Source organism: Ambystoma mexicanum, chromosome 10, assembly GCF_040938575.1.
Source record: "Ambystoma mexicanum isolate Mex_15411 chromosome 10, UKY_AmexF1_1, whole genome shotgun sequence".
NCBI lineage: Eukaryota > Metazoa > Chordata > Amphibia > Caudata > Ambystomatidae > Ambystoma > Ambystoma mexicanum.
In genome coordinates, this window is record NC_090932.1 from 1,447,764,660 (window position 1) to 1,447,785,157 (window position 20,498).

The 20,498-nt window shown below is 48.2% G+C and overlaps 1 protein-coding gene across 7 annotated transcripts in view; it reads right to left on the reverse strand.

Moving 5' to 3' along the window:
- Positions 1-20,498, reverse strand: part of MAPKAPK5 (MAPK activated protein kinase 5) — a 983,215-nt gene that overhangs the window by 61,686 nt on the left and 901,031 nt on the right. For 5 of the 7 annotated variants that reach the window (XM_069619510.1, XM_069619509.1, XM_069619506.1 and 2 more), the window contains one exon: positions 7,567-7,671. In XM_069619510.1, the coding sequence (XP_069475611.1) occupies positions 7,567-7,671 (105 nt within the window). Of the gene's footprint in view, positions 1-4,472; positions 4,653-7,566; positions 7,672-20,498 lie in introns of those variants that run through there. The other 2 variants (XM_069619508.1, XM_069619507.1) reach the window with 1 other exon arrangement.

A 20,498-nucleotide genomic window follows, 5' to 3' on the forward strand; every position in this document is an offset into this window, starting at 1 on the left:
CCAGCCGCAGCGCCAGTGAACCCGGTCCTCGCGGACACACGCGGCGCTGCGGCTGTGAGCACCCGCGGCGCCGCGGCTGTAATGCCGGCACTGTCGCGGGACGCCGACAAGGCTCTCCCGTCAACAGGGAGACCCTCTCGGCGTCCGCCCCCAGCGTCGCGCCCGCCCGCGGCATAGCAGGCTCCCTTGTCCGTGTGTCCCGCTCCAGCCTCACATCCTCACATACCCCCACCACGGATCCAGGCCGGTCGGGCCGGATCGGACTTCTGGATAAGTAATCCGCTACCAGCTGAAAGCTGGCAGGTCTATGCAAGGTAACGAAGTCGAAGGGCTGGAGGGACAGGAACCATCGTAGAACACGTTGGTTGGTGTCCTTGTGTCTCGCCAACCACTGTAGCGGAGCATGGTCGGTATATAACGTGAACTTCCTCCCCAGTAGGTAGTATTGCAATGAATCCACCGCCCATTTAATGGCTAGACATTCCTTTTCGATGGTGGAATACGCCAACTCATGCGGAAGGAGCTTCCGACTGACAAAACAGATCGGTCGCAGGAACCCGTCTACCTCCTGCGTCAGGACCGCCCCCAACCCCATGCCAGAGGCATCCGTCTGTAGAAAAAATTGCTTCCGGAAGTCCGGGCATACCAACACCGGGTGGGATGATATACAGTGCTTCAGCCCCTCAACGGCCAGTATGGCCGCGTGATTGGTTGACAGGTCTGGGGAACCCCCGTTTTTCAACGCCTCGGTCAGTGGCGCAGCCAGGGAAGAAAAACCGGGAATGAAGCGTCTATAGTATCCTATAAACCCCAAGAAGGCCCTAATTTGTTTTCTGTTAGTTGGTACCGGGATCCCCTGAATAGCCTCGATTTTGGACACCTGTGGTCGAATCACGCCACCCCCGACTATATGTCCGAGGTACTTAGTTTCCTGGGTCCCTAGTACCGATTTCACTGGGTTGATGTGGAGTCCGGCCTGGGCCAGGGTGCCGACCACCTTGCGTAGGTGGGTTAAATGGTCATTCCATGATGCGCTGTATATCACAATGTCGTCCAGGTAGGCCGCAGCGTATCGGTCGTGGGGCTGTAAGAGGACGTCCATCAGCCTCTGAAAAGTGGCCGGAGCCCCATGTAATCCGAATGGTAACACTTTATACTGAAAGAGTCCCTGGGGTGTAGCAAATGCGGTTTTTTCTTTGTCAGACTCCCGTAGTGGGATCTGCCAGTATCCCTTGGTGAGGTCCAAGGTACTGAGGTAACGGGCAGCACCCAGCCTTTCCAGCAGTTCATCCATCCTGGCCATGGGATAGGCTTCGTATTGGGATATCAGGTTGAGTTGCCTAAAGTCCATACAAAATCGTACAGCCCCGTCTGGCTTGGGTACGAGTACGATTGGAGAACACCACGCACTGGTTGAGGGTTCAATGATGTCCAACCTAATCATCTCTTCGATTTCTTTCTGAATGATCAACCTTCGGGCCTCCGGGATCCTGTAGGGTCTCAGCCGGACTGTCTGTCCATTTAGGGTATCGATATGATGCTCCATTAGGTTGGTCCTTCCAGGTAAATGGGAGAAGGTGTTGCGGTATGGTTTGAGTGTCTCCCGTATCTCGTTCTTCATGTGTTCAGTGAGGGTTTCACCCCATTGCACCTCGTTCAATTGGCCGGTTGCGTGTAACAACCCCGCATCTTGGGTGGCCAGAATATTGACCGGTGTAGGCTCGGTCCATTTCTTTAGTAGGTTTATATGGTAAACCTTATATGATGGGCTTCGGTCAGGTTGGTGTATCCGGTAATTCACTGGTCCCACCACGTCCTTCACCATATAGGGACCTCTCCACCGAGCCAACATTTTGTTCGTACTGGTGGGTAGTAACACCAGTACCTTATCCCCTGGTTCTAGCTTTCTTAGGCGACAGCCCTTGTTGTATGTCTTCTCCTGTCGGTCTTGGGCTATACTCAGATGGGATTCCGCTAGTCCCCTTAAAGTAGACAGATGGTTTTTAAGGTCTTCAGCGTACTCGGTGAGGGATGTTTCCTTAGTGTTTTCCCAATCCTCTTTAACCAGATCTAGGATTGTTCTTGGCTGTCTTCCAAACAGCAGCTCGAATGGGGAGAATCCTGTTGAGGACTGGGGTGTGTCCCTTAATACCATTAGGATCAGGGGTATGACTCTATCCCAGTCCTTTCCCTCCGGGCCTGTTACCCTCTTCATCATTTTCTTTATTGTTTGGTTGTACCTCTCCACTAGCCCATCCGTTTGGAGGTGGTAGACTGAGGTACGCAGCCTTCTGATCTGTAGTCTTTCACAGACTTGTCGCATGACAGCTGACATGAAGTTTGTACCCTGATCGGTGAGGATTTCGGTGGGTAGGCCCACACGTGCGAAGTAGGGGATGAGCTGGTCACATATCTGGTTAGCCGACGTCCCCTTTAGGGGGAAGGCCTCAGGGTACCGGGTGGCATAGTCCACAATGACCAGCAGGTATCGATATCCACGACTGACAGGCTCTAGCGGGCCTACCAGATCTATGCCGATTCTTTGAAAGGGTATGGTGATCAATGGCATCCGCTGCAGCGGCGCTTTGGCTGGCTTTTCCCCACTCGTTAACTGGCAAATTTTGCATTCCTTACAGAATTTCGCCACCTCCCCATAGACCCCCGGCCAGTAGAAGCGTTTTAGAATGTTTTGCTGTGTCTTTAGGGAGGCCATGTGGCCGCCACAAGGGTGATTATGTGCCAATTGGAGGACAATGCCCCTGTGTGTTTTGGGCAGGAGTAGTTGTTCCCTCCGTGCACCTCCCTCTTCCTGGAACACCCGATAGAGCAGGCCCTGTCTAGATGTAAAACCGGCTCCCTTGGTCAGGTCTGGGTCCCCATTAGTGATGGCTCTTTCCCGGGCCAACGTTAAGGTAGGGTCCGTCAGGGTTTCTCCCCGGATGGAATCCTCATGGTCCTCTGGGTTCCAGGCTATCCGTTGGGTGGCATACATGGATGCGCACTGAGCAAGGCGAGCTTCCCTTCTTTTCATAGTGGGTCTCTCTCGTCCCTGGGTGTTCGGGGGGATGGGCTCCCTGGCAAAGGGTGCTTCTTCCCACCATCCCTGCTCTAGGGCTTTGATAGTCTGGTGGAAGTGGGGTAGATCGGTCCCAATCACCACTGGTGCGGGTAAGGAGGGGAGGACGGCAGCTTTCATCTCTGTAATATTAGGGCCCACTTCTACTGTTATGGATTTCATGGGGTATGTCCTCACATCCCCATGTATACATCGAATGGGGATACTAACATTGGCGAGGTAAGGAGAATCACTTACAGTTGGTAGGACCGCCGTCTGTCGACTTCCACTGTCGAGTAGGGCCCTGGCTTGGTTCCCGTCTACCCGGACGTCCATCTCGTAGAGACCTTGGCACCTTGGTCGTTGCTCGGTCCTCATGAATCCGATCTCCATCGGCTCGGTGCCTCTCTTCCGGGGACAAAACCGGGCTATATGGCCCCACTCGCCACAGTCATAACATTGCGGTTGTCGATATCCCGTGGACAACTGGATAGATCGTGGGTCGGGACCGCTCCTTTTCTCCTCGGATCCAGAAGGGCGTCCTTCCGTTGCTCTCCATTTGGGAAGCCCTCCTCGCAGGCTCTTGGTTGGGAGGGGTTCCAACGGTGTCGTCGGATTGCGAATGGGAGATCCGCCTCCAAGGGGTTTACCCGCTCCCCCTGCCTTTTGGTAGGCCGACGCTATGTCCACCGCCTCAGATAAGGTGGGCCTGTGATGTTGTCGGACCCATCTTTGCATCGGAGGGGGTAGGGCCTCAATGAACTGCTCGAGGGTGACTTTATCTAAGACATCTTGGAGGCCTGTTCCCGGTACTTGTAACCATTTCTCGGTGAGATCTTTAACCCGGTAGAAGAGTTGTCGGGGGTTCTCCCCCGGCTTGAGTTTAGTGTCGCGCAGCCTCATTCTGTAGGCCTCTTCATCAAGTCCTAACCGGTCCAATACTGCCTTTTTGATTTCAGCGTACGGCGTGGTTCCGTTTGGGTTAACGGCCTGGTAGGCTCCTTGCATGATGCCGGACAAAAGGGGGGCAACATACTGGCCCCAGCGGTCCACCGGCCACTGAGCGTTTCGGGCGATTCTTTCGAAGGTGGTGAAAAAGAAAGCCGGGTCTTCGCCTTCCTTGAATTTTTGCAATACTGCGGAAGGGACCATGGGCAGGTTTCGGGTGCCGGTGACAGCATCCGTCAGGTGTTTTATCGTCTCTTGGTGTTTATCCTGAGAAGTGGACTGCAGGGTGCCTTGCAATTGTATTGCCTGCTGAAAGGCTTGGCGATCAGCGGCCGCCTGCTGGGCCTGCAGTTGGAAGAGCTGTTGTAACTGTTGTTGCCCTTCTGATAGTGTCTGTATTATTTTCTCCATCGCGTTCTCTCGATCCTGCCGACTACGCCACTTGTGGAAATCAGGACAGTAGCCAAAGTGGAGCTTTGTAGACCTTTATTGCACAATGTCTTAACCACGGTAGTAGGACTCCAGGTTGACCCCACAGTTACTTCACTGTGAGGGAAAGGCACCAGGAATTCCTCTTCTCTTTAAGTTTCTCCTACTCTCACGGACCCGGATAGGCCCACCAGTTGCTCTCACTCTCCTCTCCTTCTCCCTGCAAAAAGCAACAAAAACGCCATTAGGCCAGTCCCTTTTATACCTGGTGTTTGAAGGGAAAAAGGACCAATCGGGACTAACTTCCCTCCCCCCCTGTTCGATTGGTGGGGACTCTAGACACCCACCCTCTATAAAAAAGCGTTGCCTCCTCCCCACCTCCTCCTTTAGACTGGCTGCCTGATTCTGGCTTCCCCTCCCTGTTGTCAGCCACTCCCCCTTCATTGGCCCCGCCCACCCCATATGGTGTCTCCCTCGAGGACTGCCTCCCGGAGGCCCGCACTGACTGAGGCCCCATGCTGCCGGTTGGCGTCTGCCCTGCATCAGGTAAGGAGGGGGTTCTGGTTGGTTCCCCCTTATGGGTTTCTACCCATCTGTCCGGCGTACCTCCGACGTCGAGCGGTCGGCACGGGTCGGGCCCTCTAGTTCCCGAGCCTCGCCGCCGCTCGCCGCCGGAGGCCGCCGAAGTGCACTCCGTTCGCGGGTCTCCCAGCCGCAGCGCCAGTGAACCCGGTCCTCGCGGACACACGCGGCGCTGCGGCTGTGAGCACCCGCGGCGCCGCGGCTGTAATGCCGGCACTGTCGCGGGACGCCGACAAGGCTCTCCCGTCAACAGGGAGACCCTCTCGGCGTCCGCCCCCAGCGTCGCGCCCGCCCGCGGCATAGCAGGCTCCCTTGTCCGTGTGTCCCGCTCCAGCCTCACATCCTCACACACTCTCAAAACAATTTGACATTGCGCTGCACCAGCTGAGAGTTTTGTTGCCTCGGCTCGAACTTCAAGCTTACTGTTGCACCCGCCGCCTATTGAACTTCCAGCATCTTAGTTGCCAATCTTCAGAGACAGTGAATCAAGGCCTCATTGAACCGTGACCTTCGAACGCTGCACCAGACCATCCAACTCCTGCGCATCCAGTCACTAGTATCTTTGCCATTGGACGGACCCATGTGGGCCTCATGAACCACACTTATTCGAACTGCAACACACTTCAGCTCAACCCCAGCCCGACACCTGCCCCCAGTCTGGAACAACTCGATCTCTGCATTCGAGCCCAATTCAAACCGCACAAACAGAACCAAGAAGCCTGGTGCAGCGTTTCCAACAGCGAAAGGTATACATGACTGATAACTGCCCCCTTGGTCAAACCTTTGACCCTAAAGAAGTTATTATTAGGGTATTTATTGAGAACTAACCTAGCAACGGAGAGCTTTACAATCATAGGGGGAAGAACATGGCGAGGAAAGCAGAAGAACAGGGATCTAATGGCAGGGCGGGCTCTTTGGTAGCAAGGGATCTACAAGCAATCTGGGGAGTGATGTACTTTGAATGGGAGGAGATTTCTAGGACGACCCACAGTTCAGCACCTTAGGCAACATGGACCCCCAAGCCCTCCTGCCGAACTTCTTTAGAGACCTCAGAGAGTACTCTGGTATGAGGAGCTGTGCCTTCAGAACAAGATGCTTCGTTAACATTCTCTGAGGCATCACCTCAGGCCAAGAATCAGCAGTTCCGCAGGGCCCTCAGTGTTACCGTTAAGAACTTGGAGCGCCTCTGGGTCATCACTAGAATGCAGTGGCTAGTCAGGTAAATACCACTAGAATCACTCCTGTGTGCACCTCCCGAGAATGAATTGTTTGTTGGGGTGTTGAAGGGGGAGAAGAAAAAAATAAAAACATCAATCGTAGGATGGCTGCTTATCTGCTTTGCCTTTGTCAGGACTAACCACTGCAAGTGATCTGGGGCCAGCAAAGATGTCTTCCTACCTGCAGAGTTTCTTCTTAAGCACACAAAGGGAAGGAGTTGAAGACTATACGGTCATCCCAGCTGTGAATGGGGCCCAGGCATCCCAAGCAGAGCAAATGGAGATGACACTACCGGAACTTCTGAGAGATGGACCAGAAAGAGGAGAAGTCTTTTTGACCAGCCATGAACAGTGGAGGAATACCAGTGGGAAGCCAGAAGAAACATAACATGGAATGAAAAACAAAGGGCAAGGGAAAAAATGCAAAAGTAAAAACAACTGCTGCTGCAGAGATGTCCAATCTCTTCAAAAAGACTGGGGTTACACCCTGCATACAAAAGATGGCTCTAAGATCAAAATAAATTGTTAGGTACATTTGCTGTGCAAAAGGCTATGTTCCTGTCACCATTTAACCAACACCCCTAAGTATGGAGGACAGGGCATAGGACATTGGAGTAGTTCTCTATACCACGAACAAGAGATTTAAACTGTGCAAGATGTTCAAAGTCGTGAACACAGGGAGAGCATAATGTGTTCATAACGATGTGAAGCAGTAACTGAGCTTATATAGATTGTATGTGTTGCAATGTAAACTTTGGAAGATCCAAACATACACTATTAACCCCATGAAAGATGTGAGGCAAGGACGGTCAGAACGGTGTGGACAAGCAGTCTAAATGATAGAAAATGGGAAGCATTCTGAGCATGTATAAGCCCTTTCGAACAGCTGCCATAACCTGTGGTTTCATAGTCAAGATCTTATCAAGTAGTTCACCACCAGGATGTGAGATGGACAGACTCGGATATAACTGCAATTGATTTAGAGTTGCATCTCAATTAAATGTGACATCGGCTGCTACAAGATCGTGTGCAGTGTGCTTCATCAGGCTTTAAATTTGTCGGAATTCATTACATGTTATATTCTTTGCTAAGAGAATAATGAAGTGTAAAATGTCTTACCACTGACATAAATGAGCTTTCTGTTTCCCAGCTAGTTAAGATATGTATGCAAGTTTGTCGCTGTGCTCCAAGGTGCAAGAGTCAAAAGCTAAAAAAAAAAAAATACGCTGCAGCGAGCAGAGCGCTTCCTAAAATATTATCAACAAATTAGTCCCTGAATATTTGATGTCATGCAGATTAATTTTAGAAATTAATATCAAAGATTGTGATACTTACCATTCCAACTGAAGCTCTGTAAGGTGTCTCGTAATAATTTACAGTCTTTGTTATACTGCCATGCTTCTTGCATTAGTTCATTTAATTTCTCATCCTCGTTCTCGCCTAGGAACATATTTAATCATTAGTATTGTTTGACAAAATAAATATCAATCTATAAAGATTTTCCTACATTGTCATGGTTTAAATAGTTTCCAATTGTTTTGAATATCAAGTGAAGACTTGGTCTATAATATTTTACAATGCAACACAAATAGTGTATTTCATTACATATGCACTCATCAAGCCACAATTTAAAAATCTGAAGCTACCCAACTTCTGAAAAGAACAAATTACTTATTCATACATTATTCATCCAACAGATACCACATTCCTCTGAAATTACTCAATGTGCCAATTGGATCTAGAAGCCTTTACATAGCCAATATTTGTCATCTGTGTGGATCCATGGCCGATTTCAGCTGATGGGGCTGTACCGCCTATACATATGGATCTGTAAGTGTCCCCATACTTGAGTTGAATCCAAATTCCCACATTCCAGAGGCCAAAAGCAAAGACAGAACTTCCACGAAAAGATCACAACACAGGTTGTGAGCAATCACAATGTTGACACTATTAGAGACATAGAAGCGGGAGGAGAAAAAATCTATGAGAGGTGGTCATATCCGTCATAAAAAACATTACTGAAGGCAACTAATTCCTTTTTCTTTTTAATTGATGACTTTATCCTACAGATCCCGCTTCTTCCTAAGAGCCTCAAAACAGCACCTTGACTTGGGATGGTTGGTAGCAGAGCTCAAAGAATCGATCATCTAGGAATCAATCATCATAAGAAACTGTAAGATAAACCAATCAAAATGGGTGTCCTTCCTGACCGATGCACAAGTTACTTACCCTTGGTAACAGTCTTGACTGGACGCTCCACCCAAGTATTCCTAATCTTTTGATATATCTTTTCCAGCTTCAGTCGCTTCAGAACTTTGTTTCGGCAGTGGGAGCTGTGCATCGATTCCATCGACTCGATGTCCCTCGAAGGCCTCCGTCTTGAGATCGGCATCATCACCAGTATATATAGCACGTGCAGAGCCTGTTGGCTTCAGTTGCATTTTTCCATGTCATCGCTTCTTAAGAATTACACGAGTTTTGTTTTTTGAATAAAAACAATGACACTTGAGTTAAAATGTCTTCATTGTCAGCTCCATCGACAACGAAAACAGGATTCAAGAAATGGTAAAATTGTGGTGGCAAAATGTCCATCACTGACTCTCAACGAGTGGGTCTGTGGTGTCTGGGCACAGAGCATCGAAAGACTGACTGCGACTCCTGTCAGGCAATGACCGGTAAGGCTCTAAAAGAATGTAAAGAAAAACTAGCAGCGGGTAGGAACCCCTCGAATTCCCCTTCATCCCAAACTAAAATCCGATCATCTGACGAGTCGAGAGGAGACTCTCCTTGCAGAAAATCACCCAAAAAACGCTCCAGGAGTGGGTCTCACCATTCTTCGAAGTCAAAAAAGAGGTGTTACAGATCTTCATCGCATTCTAGTGATTCCTCTCCTGAGAGAATTCCATGTCGAACCAAATCTTCTTCAAATTCCAAGTGGCAAGAGTTTCGGAGAGAGATGTTAAGGATATTCGAGAAGGAGGCCTCGGCCGCCTCGAAGGACAAGGAGAAAAGCCATGCTCCAGTCGCACAGCATAAAGGTGAAAAAGTAAAGGTAAAATCCTGTGCGCCCTTGAGTCTGGGACGTAAGCCATCAACCCAACGAGAACCAGCGAGGCCACGATCTGATGAAAAATCGTCGAAGACTCCTTTTGAAGTGAGGGTCTAGCCCTTCGAGGGTTTTGTCCACAAAAAAGCCTTTCCATGACAATTGATGTTGAGGCCATCAACGTCTTTGGCGTCGACGTCGCCAGTGTCGGGAAAGTCAATGCCATCGACTCCTTTAGCAGAGCAGGTGGAGAAATGGAACAAACCCGCACCCAGAACAGAATCTTCAAATCTTTATCATCAATTTATGAACAGCATGAGGCATCTGATGGGGACACTCAACATTTGGCCTAGAGTTCGGTACCACTAACGTGCCAGAAGCACTGGTGTCAGAAGAGTTCAGGATAAAAGACTTATATGAGAACCTCCAAACAGCCAATGGTGTGGTTACATCACCTGAATTGCAATGTGCAAAGCCAGACCCTTTAGACCATGCGTTAGCCTCCTATAGGCAACTCATGACCAGGGTGGTTGACTTTTAAGGTTGGAACAGGCCTGCTCCCTCATTTGAGCAGGACGATTTAACAGATATCCTGGACCAGGGTCCACAAAAGGATCCAATCCTTCCCTTTCACATTGCCCTTCAAAAAAGGGTTAAAAGAAATTGGGAGGAACCAGAGACAATTGCTGCAGTGAACAAGAACCTCATCAAAAAGTATAGGCCATCTAGCAGTGAGCCTAAATATTTGGAAAATCACCCCAAACCAGAAAGCCTGGTGATTCAGGCGGTGATGTCCACATCCAAACAGGCCTCATTTCCCACTATCCCCTCCTGACAGACGATAAGCGAGCGGACGCTTGGTCAAGAAAGGTTTGTTTTGCGGAAAGCATGGTATTTAAATCTTCATGCAAAATTCATGTTCACCCTGTGGGATTGTATAGCAATAGCGGCTGATCATATTACCGAGGGGGAAGAAAGAGACAGCTTCCTGGCTATCATAAGAGATGGAAAAGAGGCTGTGTGAGAGTCTCTGCAGTCTGGACTGGATACTGCAGACAGCATCAGTAGATCCATGGCGACAAGTACCGTACTACGCATACTTGCGTGGTTGACAAAGTCTGGATTTGCACCGGACGTGCAGTCCAGACTTCTCAATATGGCTTTTGACGGCTCTCGGCTGTTTGGCAGCAAGGCTGACGAAAGCCTGGAGAAGCTGCAGACCTCTAAGGCGGCGGCAAAATCACTAAGCGTCGCAATCAGACAGTCTCAACAATCTTACACCAGTGGTTCTTCTTGGAGGGGCAAGCCCTTTTGCTTTTATTCCTCAGTTGGTAGAGAGAGGGGACAGGCTAGTCATAGAGGCCAAAGAAGATTCCCTTGTGGTAGAGTAGGGAGAACTACCAAGTCTGCCCAAATAACGGTTGCTTTAACATCACCCACCGTTTCAGCAGCCTCAAAACCTCTCTGAGGTCTTAATCCACAAGACCTCAGTGGGAGGCAGAAAGACTCAGCATCTGCAAGAATGGCAGGGCATTACTTGAGAAGCTCGGGCATTAGACACTGTAGCCCAGGGTTGTCTCCCATTCATAAAAAAAGACCTCAAAATCATCCACCTGGAACCACTCGCTCAAAACTCAAGATCCGTTTCTTGTGCTGTAAAGTTTGTGCCTGCTAGAGAAAGGTGCTATAGAACCAGTACCTGTAACGGAATCGAACACAGGATGGTATTCCTCGTACTTTCTAATTCCCAAGAACAGGGGATTGAGACACATCTTGGACTTGAGATAGTTCAACAAGTTCCTCAGGAAGGCCAAGTTCAAGATGGTTACCCCCATCTCAGATCCTTCAGGCCACCGGCTTCAGGATTGGATGGTGTCATTGGACCTTCAGGATGCTTACTTTAATCTGCCTATCCATCGCAAGCACAGAAGGTATCCTAGGTTCACGGTTCTCATGATCAGTTTCCAGTACTGCCATTCAGGCTGACTGCTGCCTGAGGGTTTTCACCAAGTTAATGGCGGTTGTGGCAGCGAGTTTCAGGAGAGGGGGATTCACATCTACCCCTACCTGCACGATTGGCTGATCAGGGCCCGTTCTCCCTAACAGGCCCTAGAACATCACAGCTTCACCTGCCACTTTCTAGACGGACTGGGTTTCTCCCTCAATTACAAGACATCCCACATGATACCATCTCATGGGAGGCATTTCTTGAATCCTGCTAGTTTCAATGGAGCGGACTATGAAGACATTTTCAGTCAAGTGTTGTACCGAAGCATGCCATAATTCTTTCCAAGCGATAGCTCGGAAAAACAGAACTGAAGCCAACAGGCTCTGCACGTGCTATATATACTGGTGATGACGCTGACCACGAGATGGAAGCCCTCGAGGGACATCGAGTAGCTGGAATCGACTCTCAGCACTGTCTGCCAAAATCCTTTTTTCAAAGCAGCTGAAGCTGGAAGGGATAGATCAAAAGATGAGGAATACGTGAGAGGGCACAATCCATTCGAAATTAAAGCTTGGAAAAAGTATGCAAAGATTACCCACATGGCATTGTAACAAATGTCAAGCAAATGAACACCACTAGGCAAGGCAGATGTTGCCCCCACCACCGTGCACCATGCTATTAACACTGTTGTTAGTCTTTATTGGAGGTAAATTAAACAGAGGAGATACCTCATTAGTTGAAGATGAAAAATCCAAGAACACTTTATGAAGCAAACACTTTGCTCTGTTAGGGCAGCATTTCATTCTGGCGTTCTTTTTCGTAACTTTGTGAGTCCCTAAACATTCTGATGGCTTCCATGGTTTTTCAACTTTATTTTTGTGACTAGAGGGACTCCTGCTCTAGTCCTTTATCACTGCAACCCCTTTTCTAATATGCCGCCCTTGATAGCCTATTTGGCACCACAGAAGAGGCATCTGTTTTAAACACCCCATTTGTGTTCTAGGTTGACTCTACCAGCCGGACAGTGTTTAGGCTGGTGGCAGTGGCCGTAATTTATTTTTCCTACACCAGCATTGCAGCCATTTTGATTGCATTAGAAGCCCAATGCACTATCTGGTAGCCATTGGAGTGCTAATGCATTTTTTTCAAGTTCTACTCCCAGCAATGTTGTTTTGTGGACTCTTGCCAGTGTGGATCACAAGGTATGGAAAAACAGGGCTGTTTTCTAAAGTAGGCTCACCTTTATTCCACAAAGGCACTCTTAGTTGAGATGTATACCAGTACAAGCTTGTTTAATGACCCCAGACATTCCAAGCTATATTCTGTGTGGAGGTGCCTCTGTGTTTGGCAGTTTTTCTGGCCATACCTGACTGCCCAAACCCTTGTGTGCTGCTTAAGAGTGATAGGTGGGCTGCCTTAGAGAATGTGAATATCATTGGGCATCTTCACATTCCTCAGATCTGTTCCTGAACTAAACTGAATCAAGACTGTTGATGAGCTTTGTCCTTGCATCCTTGCTTTCCTGGGCTTGTGGAATCTCATGCTGGATTTTCCTTTACGTCATGTCTTTCTTGCTGGTTTGGCTGGCTGTACTAGATGGAATTGCACACCTGCAGTTGCTGCACAACTAGTAGCATCCTTCTGGGCAAAGTGTGTAAAGATAGTGAGTATCAGCTAACTGGTCAGCCTCGGCTCTGTCACAGGATGTCCTGTTTCACCTCCAGTCATACGAGGACTGTTTTCTTGCTGGCTGGCTGGACCATCCTGCTCTTCTGGACTCACCCGTGACCCTTTCTAGATCCCACAGGCTGCGGCAGCTATGTTCTTTAACTTCGAGGGTCATCTGTTCAAGTGCCCTTTAGGGAGAATTCTCAAAATGTGCTTATTTCTCTCTACCTTAGAGACCCCCAGCTCTTTTGCTGAACTTTGAGACTCTGTACTTTTTAATTCTGTTAGTTTTCTGTGTTTATTTATTTTTGTTATGGCGTTTTAGACAACTCCATAGGCATCATTGTTTTCATGTGTGATACACAGCGCCCTCAGTGCAGTGACACAGGGATGTCTTTTTAGACTTCCAAAAGGTTTAAATACCTTCTCTGGTATAAGCTACCGTTTCCCAGAAAATGTAAAGTGAAATTGACATTACTAGTCTTTCCAAATTCCTAGAACCAGTACACACCATCTTACAATGGAGTGCTGGAGGGGTTACAAAGTATCCTCTGTGTCTAAATACTCATGCAGGGTCAGATTGGGACAAGAAATAGGCCCGGTCACCCCTCGCCTCACGGCCCTTGACCTCTGATGACATCACCGGAAGTTATGTCATTTGACCCCACCCCAAAGGGACATCCCGGGAAGCGATGAAACACAACCTTTCACCCCTTGACAAAACAGGAAGTGGCATCAACTAGCATTGTCCCCAAGTACACTAAACTACTGGGAATCCAAGCAGACGTCCAAGGCCAAATGACAATGTTATTGTATAGCAGTTACGCTTAAGCTCTTTTTTTATAGAACAAATATGCATACAATATCACACAACCTGTGTTGGTACTCATTTATCAACCTAATAAGGATAAAAGGCTTTTTGAAGAAAACAAATATTTTAGAAAAAAGACTTTTTCAATTTTTTTTTCTTCCAAACCGGCCCAGGCATGGCCAGAAAACCGGCCCAGGTGTGGCGAGAAAACCGGCCCCCACTCCCCAGGGACGATTTCGGCCCAGCCACGGGCCAAAAGACTAAGGAACCAATCCAACCCTGTACTACCGTAGCAGTCAAATGCTACCCTTTCCTATTGCAAAGGCTGGTGGCAGTGGTTTGGTCTGCTTTTCACTTTGGGTTTCAAACACCGAACAAACCTCTGGTTGCTCACTATCTCCGCCTGAAACACATACCATGTGAAATTTTCTGGTTCATTATCCAAACGGTCCAGATCTCAAAAAGGAGGAGGAGATAGAGACCTCGCACTACGTAAATGTGAACAGAAATGGATTTTCGATCTGGACACAGTAAAAAATGGCTTAAACTCAGCGAATGAATGGGGTATCTTTTTCTAAGCAGTGTTTAACTATCACTCAACAGACACACGAATGCCACCTCAAGATGGCCGCAGGGACTAGACGCACACCAAACCCAAAGTGAAAAGCAGATCAGACGCGTTTACGTGTAGTCACGTGACACGCGAACACAGGACGGAAAAACAACGGGCTGCGGCATCGAGAAAGATGAGTCATTCCTCTCGCGCGCAGACAGCAAGAAGCCGCTGTGAATCGAAAGATCACCGAACTCACTGGACCTGACCAGAAGGTAAATCCACTTCGAAAACGTTACATTCATGATCCCAGAAAGTGGGGAGAACCGCTGCTTTGGAAGAGCCACATGCCGCCTCCCTTTTGTTTTTCGACAAATGCATGTAACTCTCACAAGAAATGAAGTTAAAGCTCTACTAACGTCCCACCCACCTTTGTCCCCCCAGGCCGGTGGGCGAGACGGACCACGAAACAAAGAACATTGAATTGCAAAGCCGTACTCCGGTTATGCGTGCGGGTTATTTGTCCATCCGGCACCAACTTTAGAAATAAACAGCTTAAGAAGCACCAGGTCAGTACACATGTCTTATGACTTGTGTTCTCCTTTACTTTAGGATATATTCCATTATTACATACATGATCCTTTCTCATAAATAGGTCCGGAAAACGGAAAAAAGGAAACCCCTTGACGAAAGGAAACAACAACGGCATGATGTCTGTCACAAACCGAAAATTTTGATTGTCTAAGTTGCGTATCGTAACGCACAAAGAGAGAGTGATCCTTCATTTCCTCTGATATAGTAATTGATCTTTAGTCCAACCGCAAGGGTCTATAAAGGTCAGTGAAAAGTTGAATGATGGGCAACAAAAGAGCCCAAACACACACAAATTTATATCAAAAGAGTTTTTAACCATGTACTTCTGTAGACCTAGCACTAACACAAATTCCGTTTTTTCATTCCTTATAGTACCTGAATAACTGAAAAACTCGGGGATCTGTTTCTGTGAACTTCTAAGTCACCCCAGAAGCAATATACTGTCCTGAAGAGGGCCAAACCTAGAACAGCAACACCAGGGATGGTGTTGATGTAAATCTGTGGGCCGAAACATATCTAGACATCCTGTAGACATCATAATCTATGTGTCTCTCCTCTACAGCATTAGAACTGCCACGCTGTGTATATTTAGTTCGTTCCCCCAAAGTATTGTGTGAGATACCAACAATTTGAAAACAGTTTAGTAAGGTGATCTGTAACAACAGTAGAAATAAATGTGTTTTTGCTGGACTTTTTAATTTCTGAGTTCTCTGAATGTGTTTTAAACTTGTGAGGGGTCTTGTGGAAAGCACCCATTTTGTTTTTTGTGTTACTATATTGATGTGATTAAAAATGTATTTTGTATTCTGCTTATTCTCTTGAATATAACATTAGTTATATGTGTCTCTCAGATAGATAAAAAAGATAATCTATCCTTATCACCTTTTCCCAGACCCTAGTCCGAGGTGGACTAAAAGAGGGGTAATTGAGCTTGTTTTTCTGCGCGTTTTACTCTTATTAAAATGGGAGCCCGGAAAAAGAGGGAGAGAGAGGCCCAGGAGAGGTCCCTGAGAGAGAAAATAGCCCAATTCCAACCGGGAGGTCACCTAGAGGAGCCCCTAGAGCGAGAGTGGATGTCCACCTTGGAGGGCTACAGGCTCCAATTGAAGGACCTGCTGCTGCATAAGACTGAAAGGAGTCTGCAGCTGGTGAAACAAATATTACGAGAAAGGGGATAGCGCGGATAGAATTTTAGCCTGGAGATTGAGGGAGGTTCAGAGAAGTAGGATGGTGAAGGCGTTGAGGGTTGAACGGGGCGGGTGGGATACGACACTTCAACTATAGGAGCGGCCTTCCGTCGATACTACGAACAATTGTACTCGTCAGAATACGACGGGGACGATGCCCAGATTGTGGGCTTCTTGTGCTCCATCCAGGTTCCGGCCCTGACAAGAGAAATGGTGGAAGGATTGGAGGGTCCGGTGACGAAGACGAGGTGGAGCAGGTGATTAGTGGAATGAAAGTGGGGACGTCCCCTGGTGAGGAGGGCTTCTCTGTATATTTTTGCAAAAGGTTTCGTTCCACTCTTGCTCCGCACCTGGCGAGGGTGTTCAATGCGGTGTTGGAGGGGGGAACCCTGCCAGAATCTATGATGGGGGCTATAATAGTGGTGTTGCCTAAGGAGGGTAAAGACCTGTTGGAATGCTCCTCCTACCGCCCGATATCTCTTCTCAAAATAGACGTCAAGATTCTGGCCAAGGTGGTGGGAAGGCAAATGGAAGGGATAATGGCAAGCTTGGTAAACAGGGATCAGGTGGTTTCATAAGGGGAAGGGACGGCTCGGATAACATCCGAAAGACATTAGACCTGGCTCATTATGCTCAAGAGTCAGATCTCAAAGCATCCCTGCTTTCTCTGGACTCAGAAAAAGCTTTTGACAGGGTCGAGTGGAGATGCATGGAACTCCTCCTCCAAAAAATGGGTTTCGGAGTACACATTAGGAAATGGGTGTCCGCGCTATACAGAGCCCCAACGGCTAGGGTGCAGGTGAACGGAGAGTTATCAGATTCTTTCTCTCTCTCTCGGGGGACAAGGCAGGGGTGCCCACTTTCCCCTTTGTTATATGTTCTTATGGTGGAACCCCTAGCCATCGCGGTAAGAGCTCACCCGGAGATCAAAGGGATTATAAGAGGTGAGGTGGAGTTCAAGCTTTCCCTGTTTGCTGATGACATCTTGGCATACCTGGTGGAACCCAGTTCCTCGCTCCCCCCTCTCCTTTCCTTGCTGACAACCTTTGGGCAGTTCGCGGGGTTAAAAATAAACCCGAAGTCGGTGCTTCTCCCCATGAGGGCCCGTGATCTGAGGCAGGACCCTTTGGACAGGTATAAGGGGATTGTTGTGGAGAAAGATTCAATTCGATACCTGGGTGTTCTCCTCACCAGGGACCTCTCAAGGCTAGCCCCAACTAACTATGGCCCCGTACTGGCAGGGATTACATCGGACCTTAGGAGATGGGGTGGGATGATCCTGTTCTGGTACGGTCGCATGACGGCGGTAAAAATGAATATCCTGCCGAGATTGCTGTACCTCTTTACAGCACTTCCATCATGTGTCCCCGACCACACCTTTCGGGATTTACAGAAAGCGGTGCAAGAGTTTATATGGCAGGGGAGGACCCCGAGGATAGGGAGAGCCACGCTAACTCTACCCAGGGAGGAGGGGGGGCTTCGGGTTGCCCGATTTTCTTCTCTATTTCCGGACTGCCCAGTTGCGTGTTCTTTTGGAACAAATGAAAGAGGGGATGGGTACCTACTGGTCCTACTTAGAGGATATGGATGCCCATCCGCTTAAAATATGTGACCTCTTGTGGACGCCACGCAAGCTCATCCCGAGAAGACTGAAGACCCATCCAACCTTGGGGGTACTCTGGGCGATTTGGAAAGAGGGGCCCTCGACCGCACACCTCACTTCATGGCCATCCCCGATGTCCTCGCTCTGGGGTCACCCTCTTGGTCTTGGTAGAAGGGGTTTCAGGAATGCCCAGTCCTGGTCCGACAGGGGGATGGAATGGGCGGGACAAATGTTTAAAGAAGGTGAGTTCCTTGCGTATGAGGAAATGAGGGAGGCTCTTGGGCAGGGCTCTTTTTCCGTCTTTGAATACCTTCGCCTAAAGGGCATTCTCTGTGACCAGATATGGGGCCAGAACCTGAGGAGACAGCTGACCCCCTTCGTAAAATGTCTGGACACAGCGACAACTAGGAAGGGATCAGTGTCTAAGATGTACAGATTGTTGAACACCAATAATTTAGAGGGGAGGAGGGGGTTTCGCAGGTTCTGGAATGAGCTGGCAGGTGAGGTCCTCTCAGAGGATGCATGGTCCAGGAAATTCAGAATAGCATTTCACGGGAACCTATTTACGTCAGATATGGAGCACAATTTTAAGGTTCTGCAGGGGTTGCATAGGGACCCATTGAAACTGTCAAAGATGTTCCCAGGGGTGTCTCCTAGAATCACTGAAGAATTACTCCCACAAAATCCATTGACGATGTTGTTGGGCCTTCGCCCGGATGAGACGGAAATTTACAGGTACCCAAGAATGTGGGAAACAATGTTGAGGGCAGGGAGGGTGGCCCTGGCGCAGAAATGGAAAAGTCCTGTAACCCCTTCCAAGGAGGATTGGTTGAAAAAGCTAAAGAACATGTTCCTCATGGACAAACTGACTGCTCTGGTAAATAATGACTCCGTCTTATTCTTATTCTTAGTGAACTGGTACGGTGTGCAACAGGCATGGGGTTGGACGCCCATTGATACTAGTGCGGTCACTCTGGGTCGGGGAGGGTGGGGAAGGGAATGTATGGGACTTATTGTGAGTTGGGGGGCCTACGGCCCGGGGGACAGTAGACGTACCTTAGCCAACACAGAAGACAGCAAACAGTTCAGCTCCCAGGCACTGAGATGAAGTGGACTCTTGAAAGTTCTTGTGGTCATCTCTCTGTTTGGACATTCTATTGGGGGGGAGGGACGGAGTTTGGGTGGGGGCTTGGGGGGGTCTCTTGGATTGGAAAACAGAGTCGACCACTGGAACGAAACAACCGAAGAAGAGCTGGAAGAGGACGGCTGCTGCAACTGCTGGACCGTTGGTTTGCCCGGTGAAGCCCTGCTGCAGGTCCGAATTGCCAAGTTCATCTCGACAGAGAAGCCCCTTCAGGGAAGACTTCCTTTGAGTAAGTGGGACCAATCAACTCGTAAGCCACCTGGACACCATTCTCAAGGCATTTTAGGATTAACCAGGAGAGAGATACCAGCGTGTGTGCTTGAATCTACAGCTACTGGAACTGAAGTGACTCCATCTTGTTTGCTTTTTCACAATCCTTTGCAGTGCAGGAGTCCTCCGACGTCCTCCCCCTTGCCCCACGACTGATGCTCAGGAACAGCAAGACCTGCAGGAACTGCCAGGATCCAACGACTTCAGCTGCATTTGTTTCTTCATGCTAAGGTACTGTGCCAACCAGATTGAGAGAACGCCACTTTCGCAGTGAATGTTTGTGAAGCTTTCCCAACTTGCAGGCCTAATCAGCTTGTGACCCCATAAATGATTCTTTTTCGCCTAAACTACTCCTGTGAACTTTTGCGAAGACTTTACCGTTAGATACCAGAACTGCTTCTTCCTATCCAGAACACTAGCCCATTGACTTTGGCCTGGTCTATTGACTTAAATCGAACTCTTCAGGTGAATTGAAGCTATTTGCACTGTCTAATAAGTATTTGTGATCTATTCTACTTGTCCCTTTTGCTCACTTCTAAGTAACTGAAATGCCATTTTGCTCCTATTTCAGGGGAGCTCAAACTGTCTCAAAATCTTAGAGTTTTGTATTGAAGTGTATTGGTATATAATATTAAGTTGTCTTCTACTAGTGAAATGTTTTCTAAATGAATGGGTAATAAATTAATAAGAGTTTTACCAAGAAACCTTGAGTATAAGCGTCTACTTGAACCACTGTGATTGAAAGTCCTCTGTGTAACTACTTTACCTGCTCACATTCACTCTTGAGATAAGCCTGGCTGCTCAGCTCGCTACCAAAAACTGTGTGGTACAGACTTATACCAAAGGTTGGTATGGCTAATCACCTGTAGTCCTAATTGTGTGTAGTGGTCCCAGAGGGTACTGCATGCAATTCTGCTTACAGTGCCTTCTTTATTGGGCTTATTTCCTCTGCATCCTTGCTGTGCCCTGTGCCCCAGTCACATGGACTGGAACACCCTAACCAGACCACTTCACATAATGGTGGTACTGTATCAGATTGTGGTTACATGGCTTTGAATGGTTTTGTTGGATACAATGGGACCCCATTTGGACCAGTGCAGCAATTCTTTAGTTCACCACTGTTTTTTGGCCCTTTGAAGGTCCTGAACTGCTTAACACGTTTCCTCACTCCTTTCTAAAACCATGTATAGTTAGTACTTCCATATGAAGGTTTTTTCACCATCTAAGGTTTGAGGAGTGAGCCTCAATCAACGCGAACCGATTACTGGCATCAAGGTTTCTTACTGCCCAGTTTCAGATTAAGCCTTCAACATTCCCACGAGTCAGAGATCAGCAAAGAAGCTCATTCTCCATGGGGTAATATGGCAATTCTTAAAAAGAGTCTGACAGAAATATCTGTACAGAAGAAGGCTGCACTGCTGTTGTGTACAAATAGGTCTACCA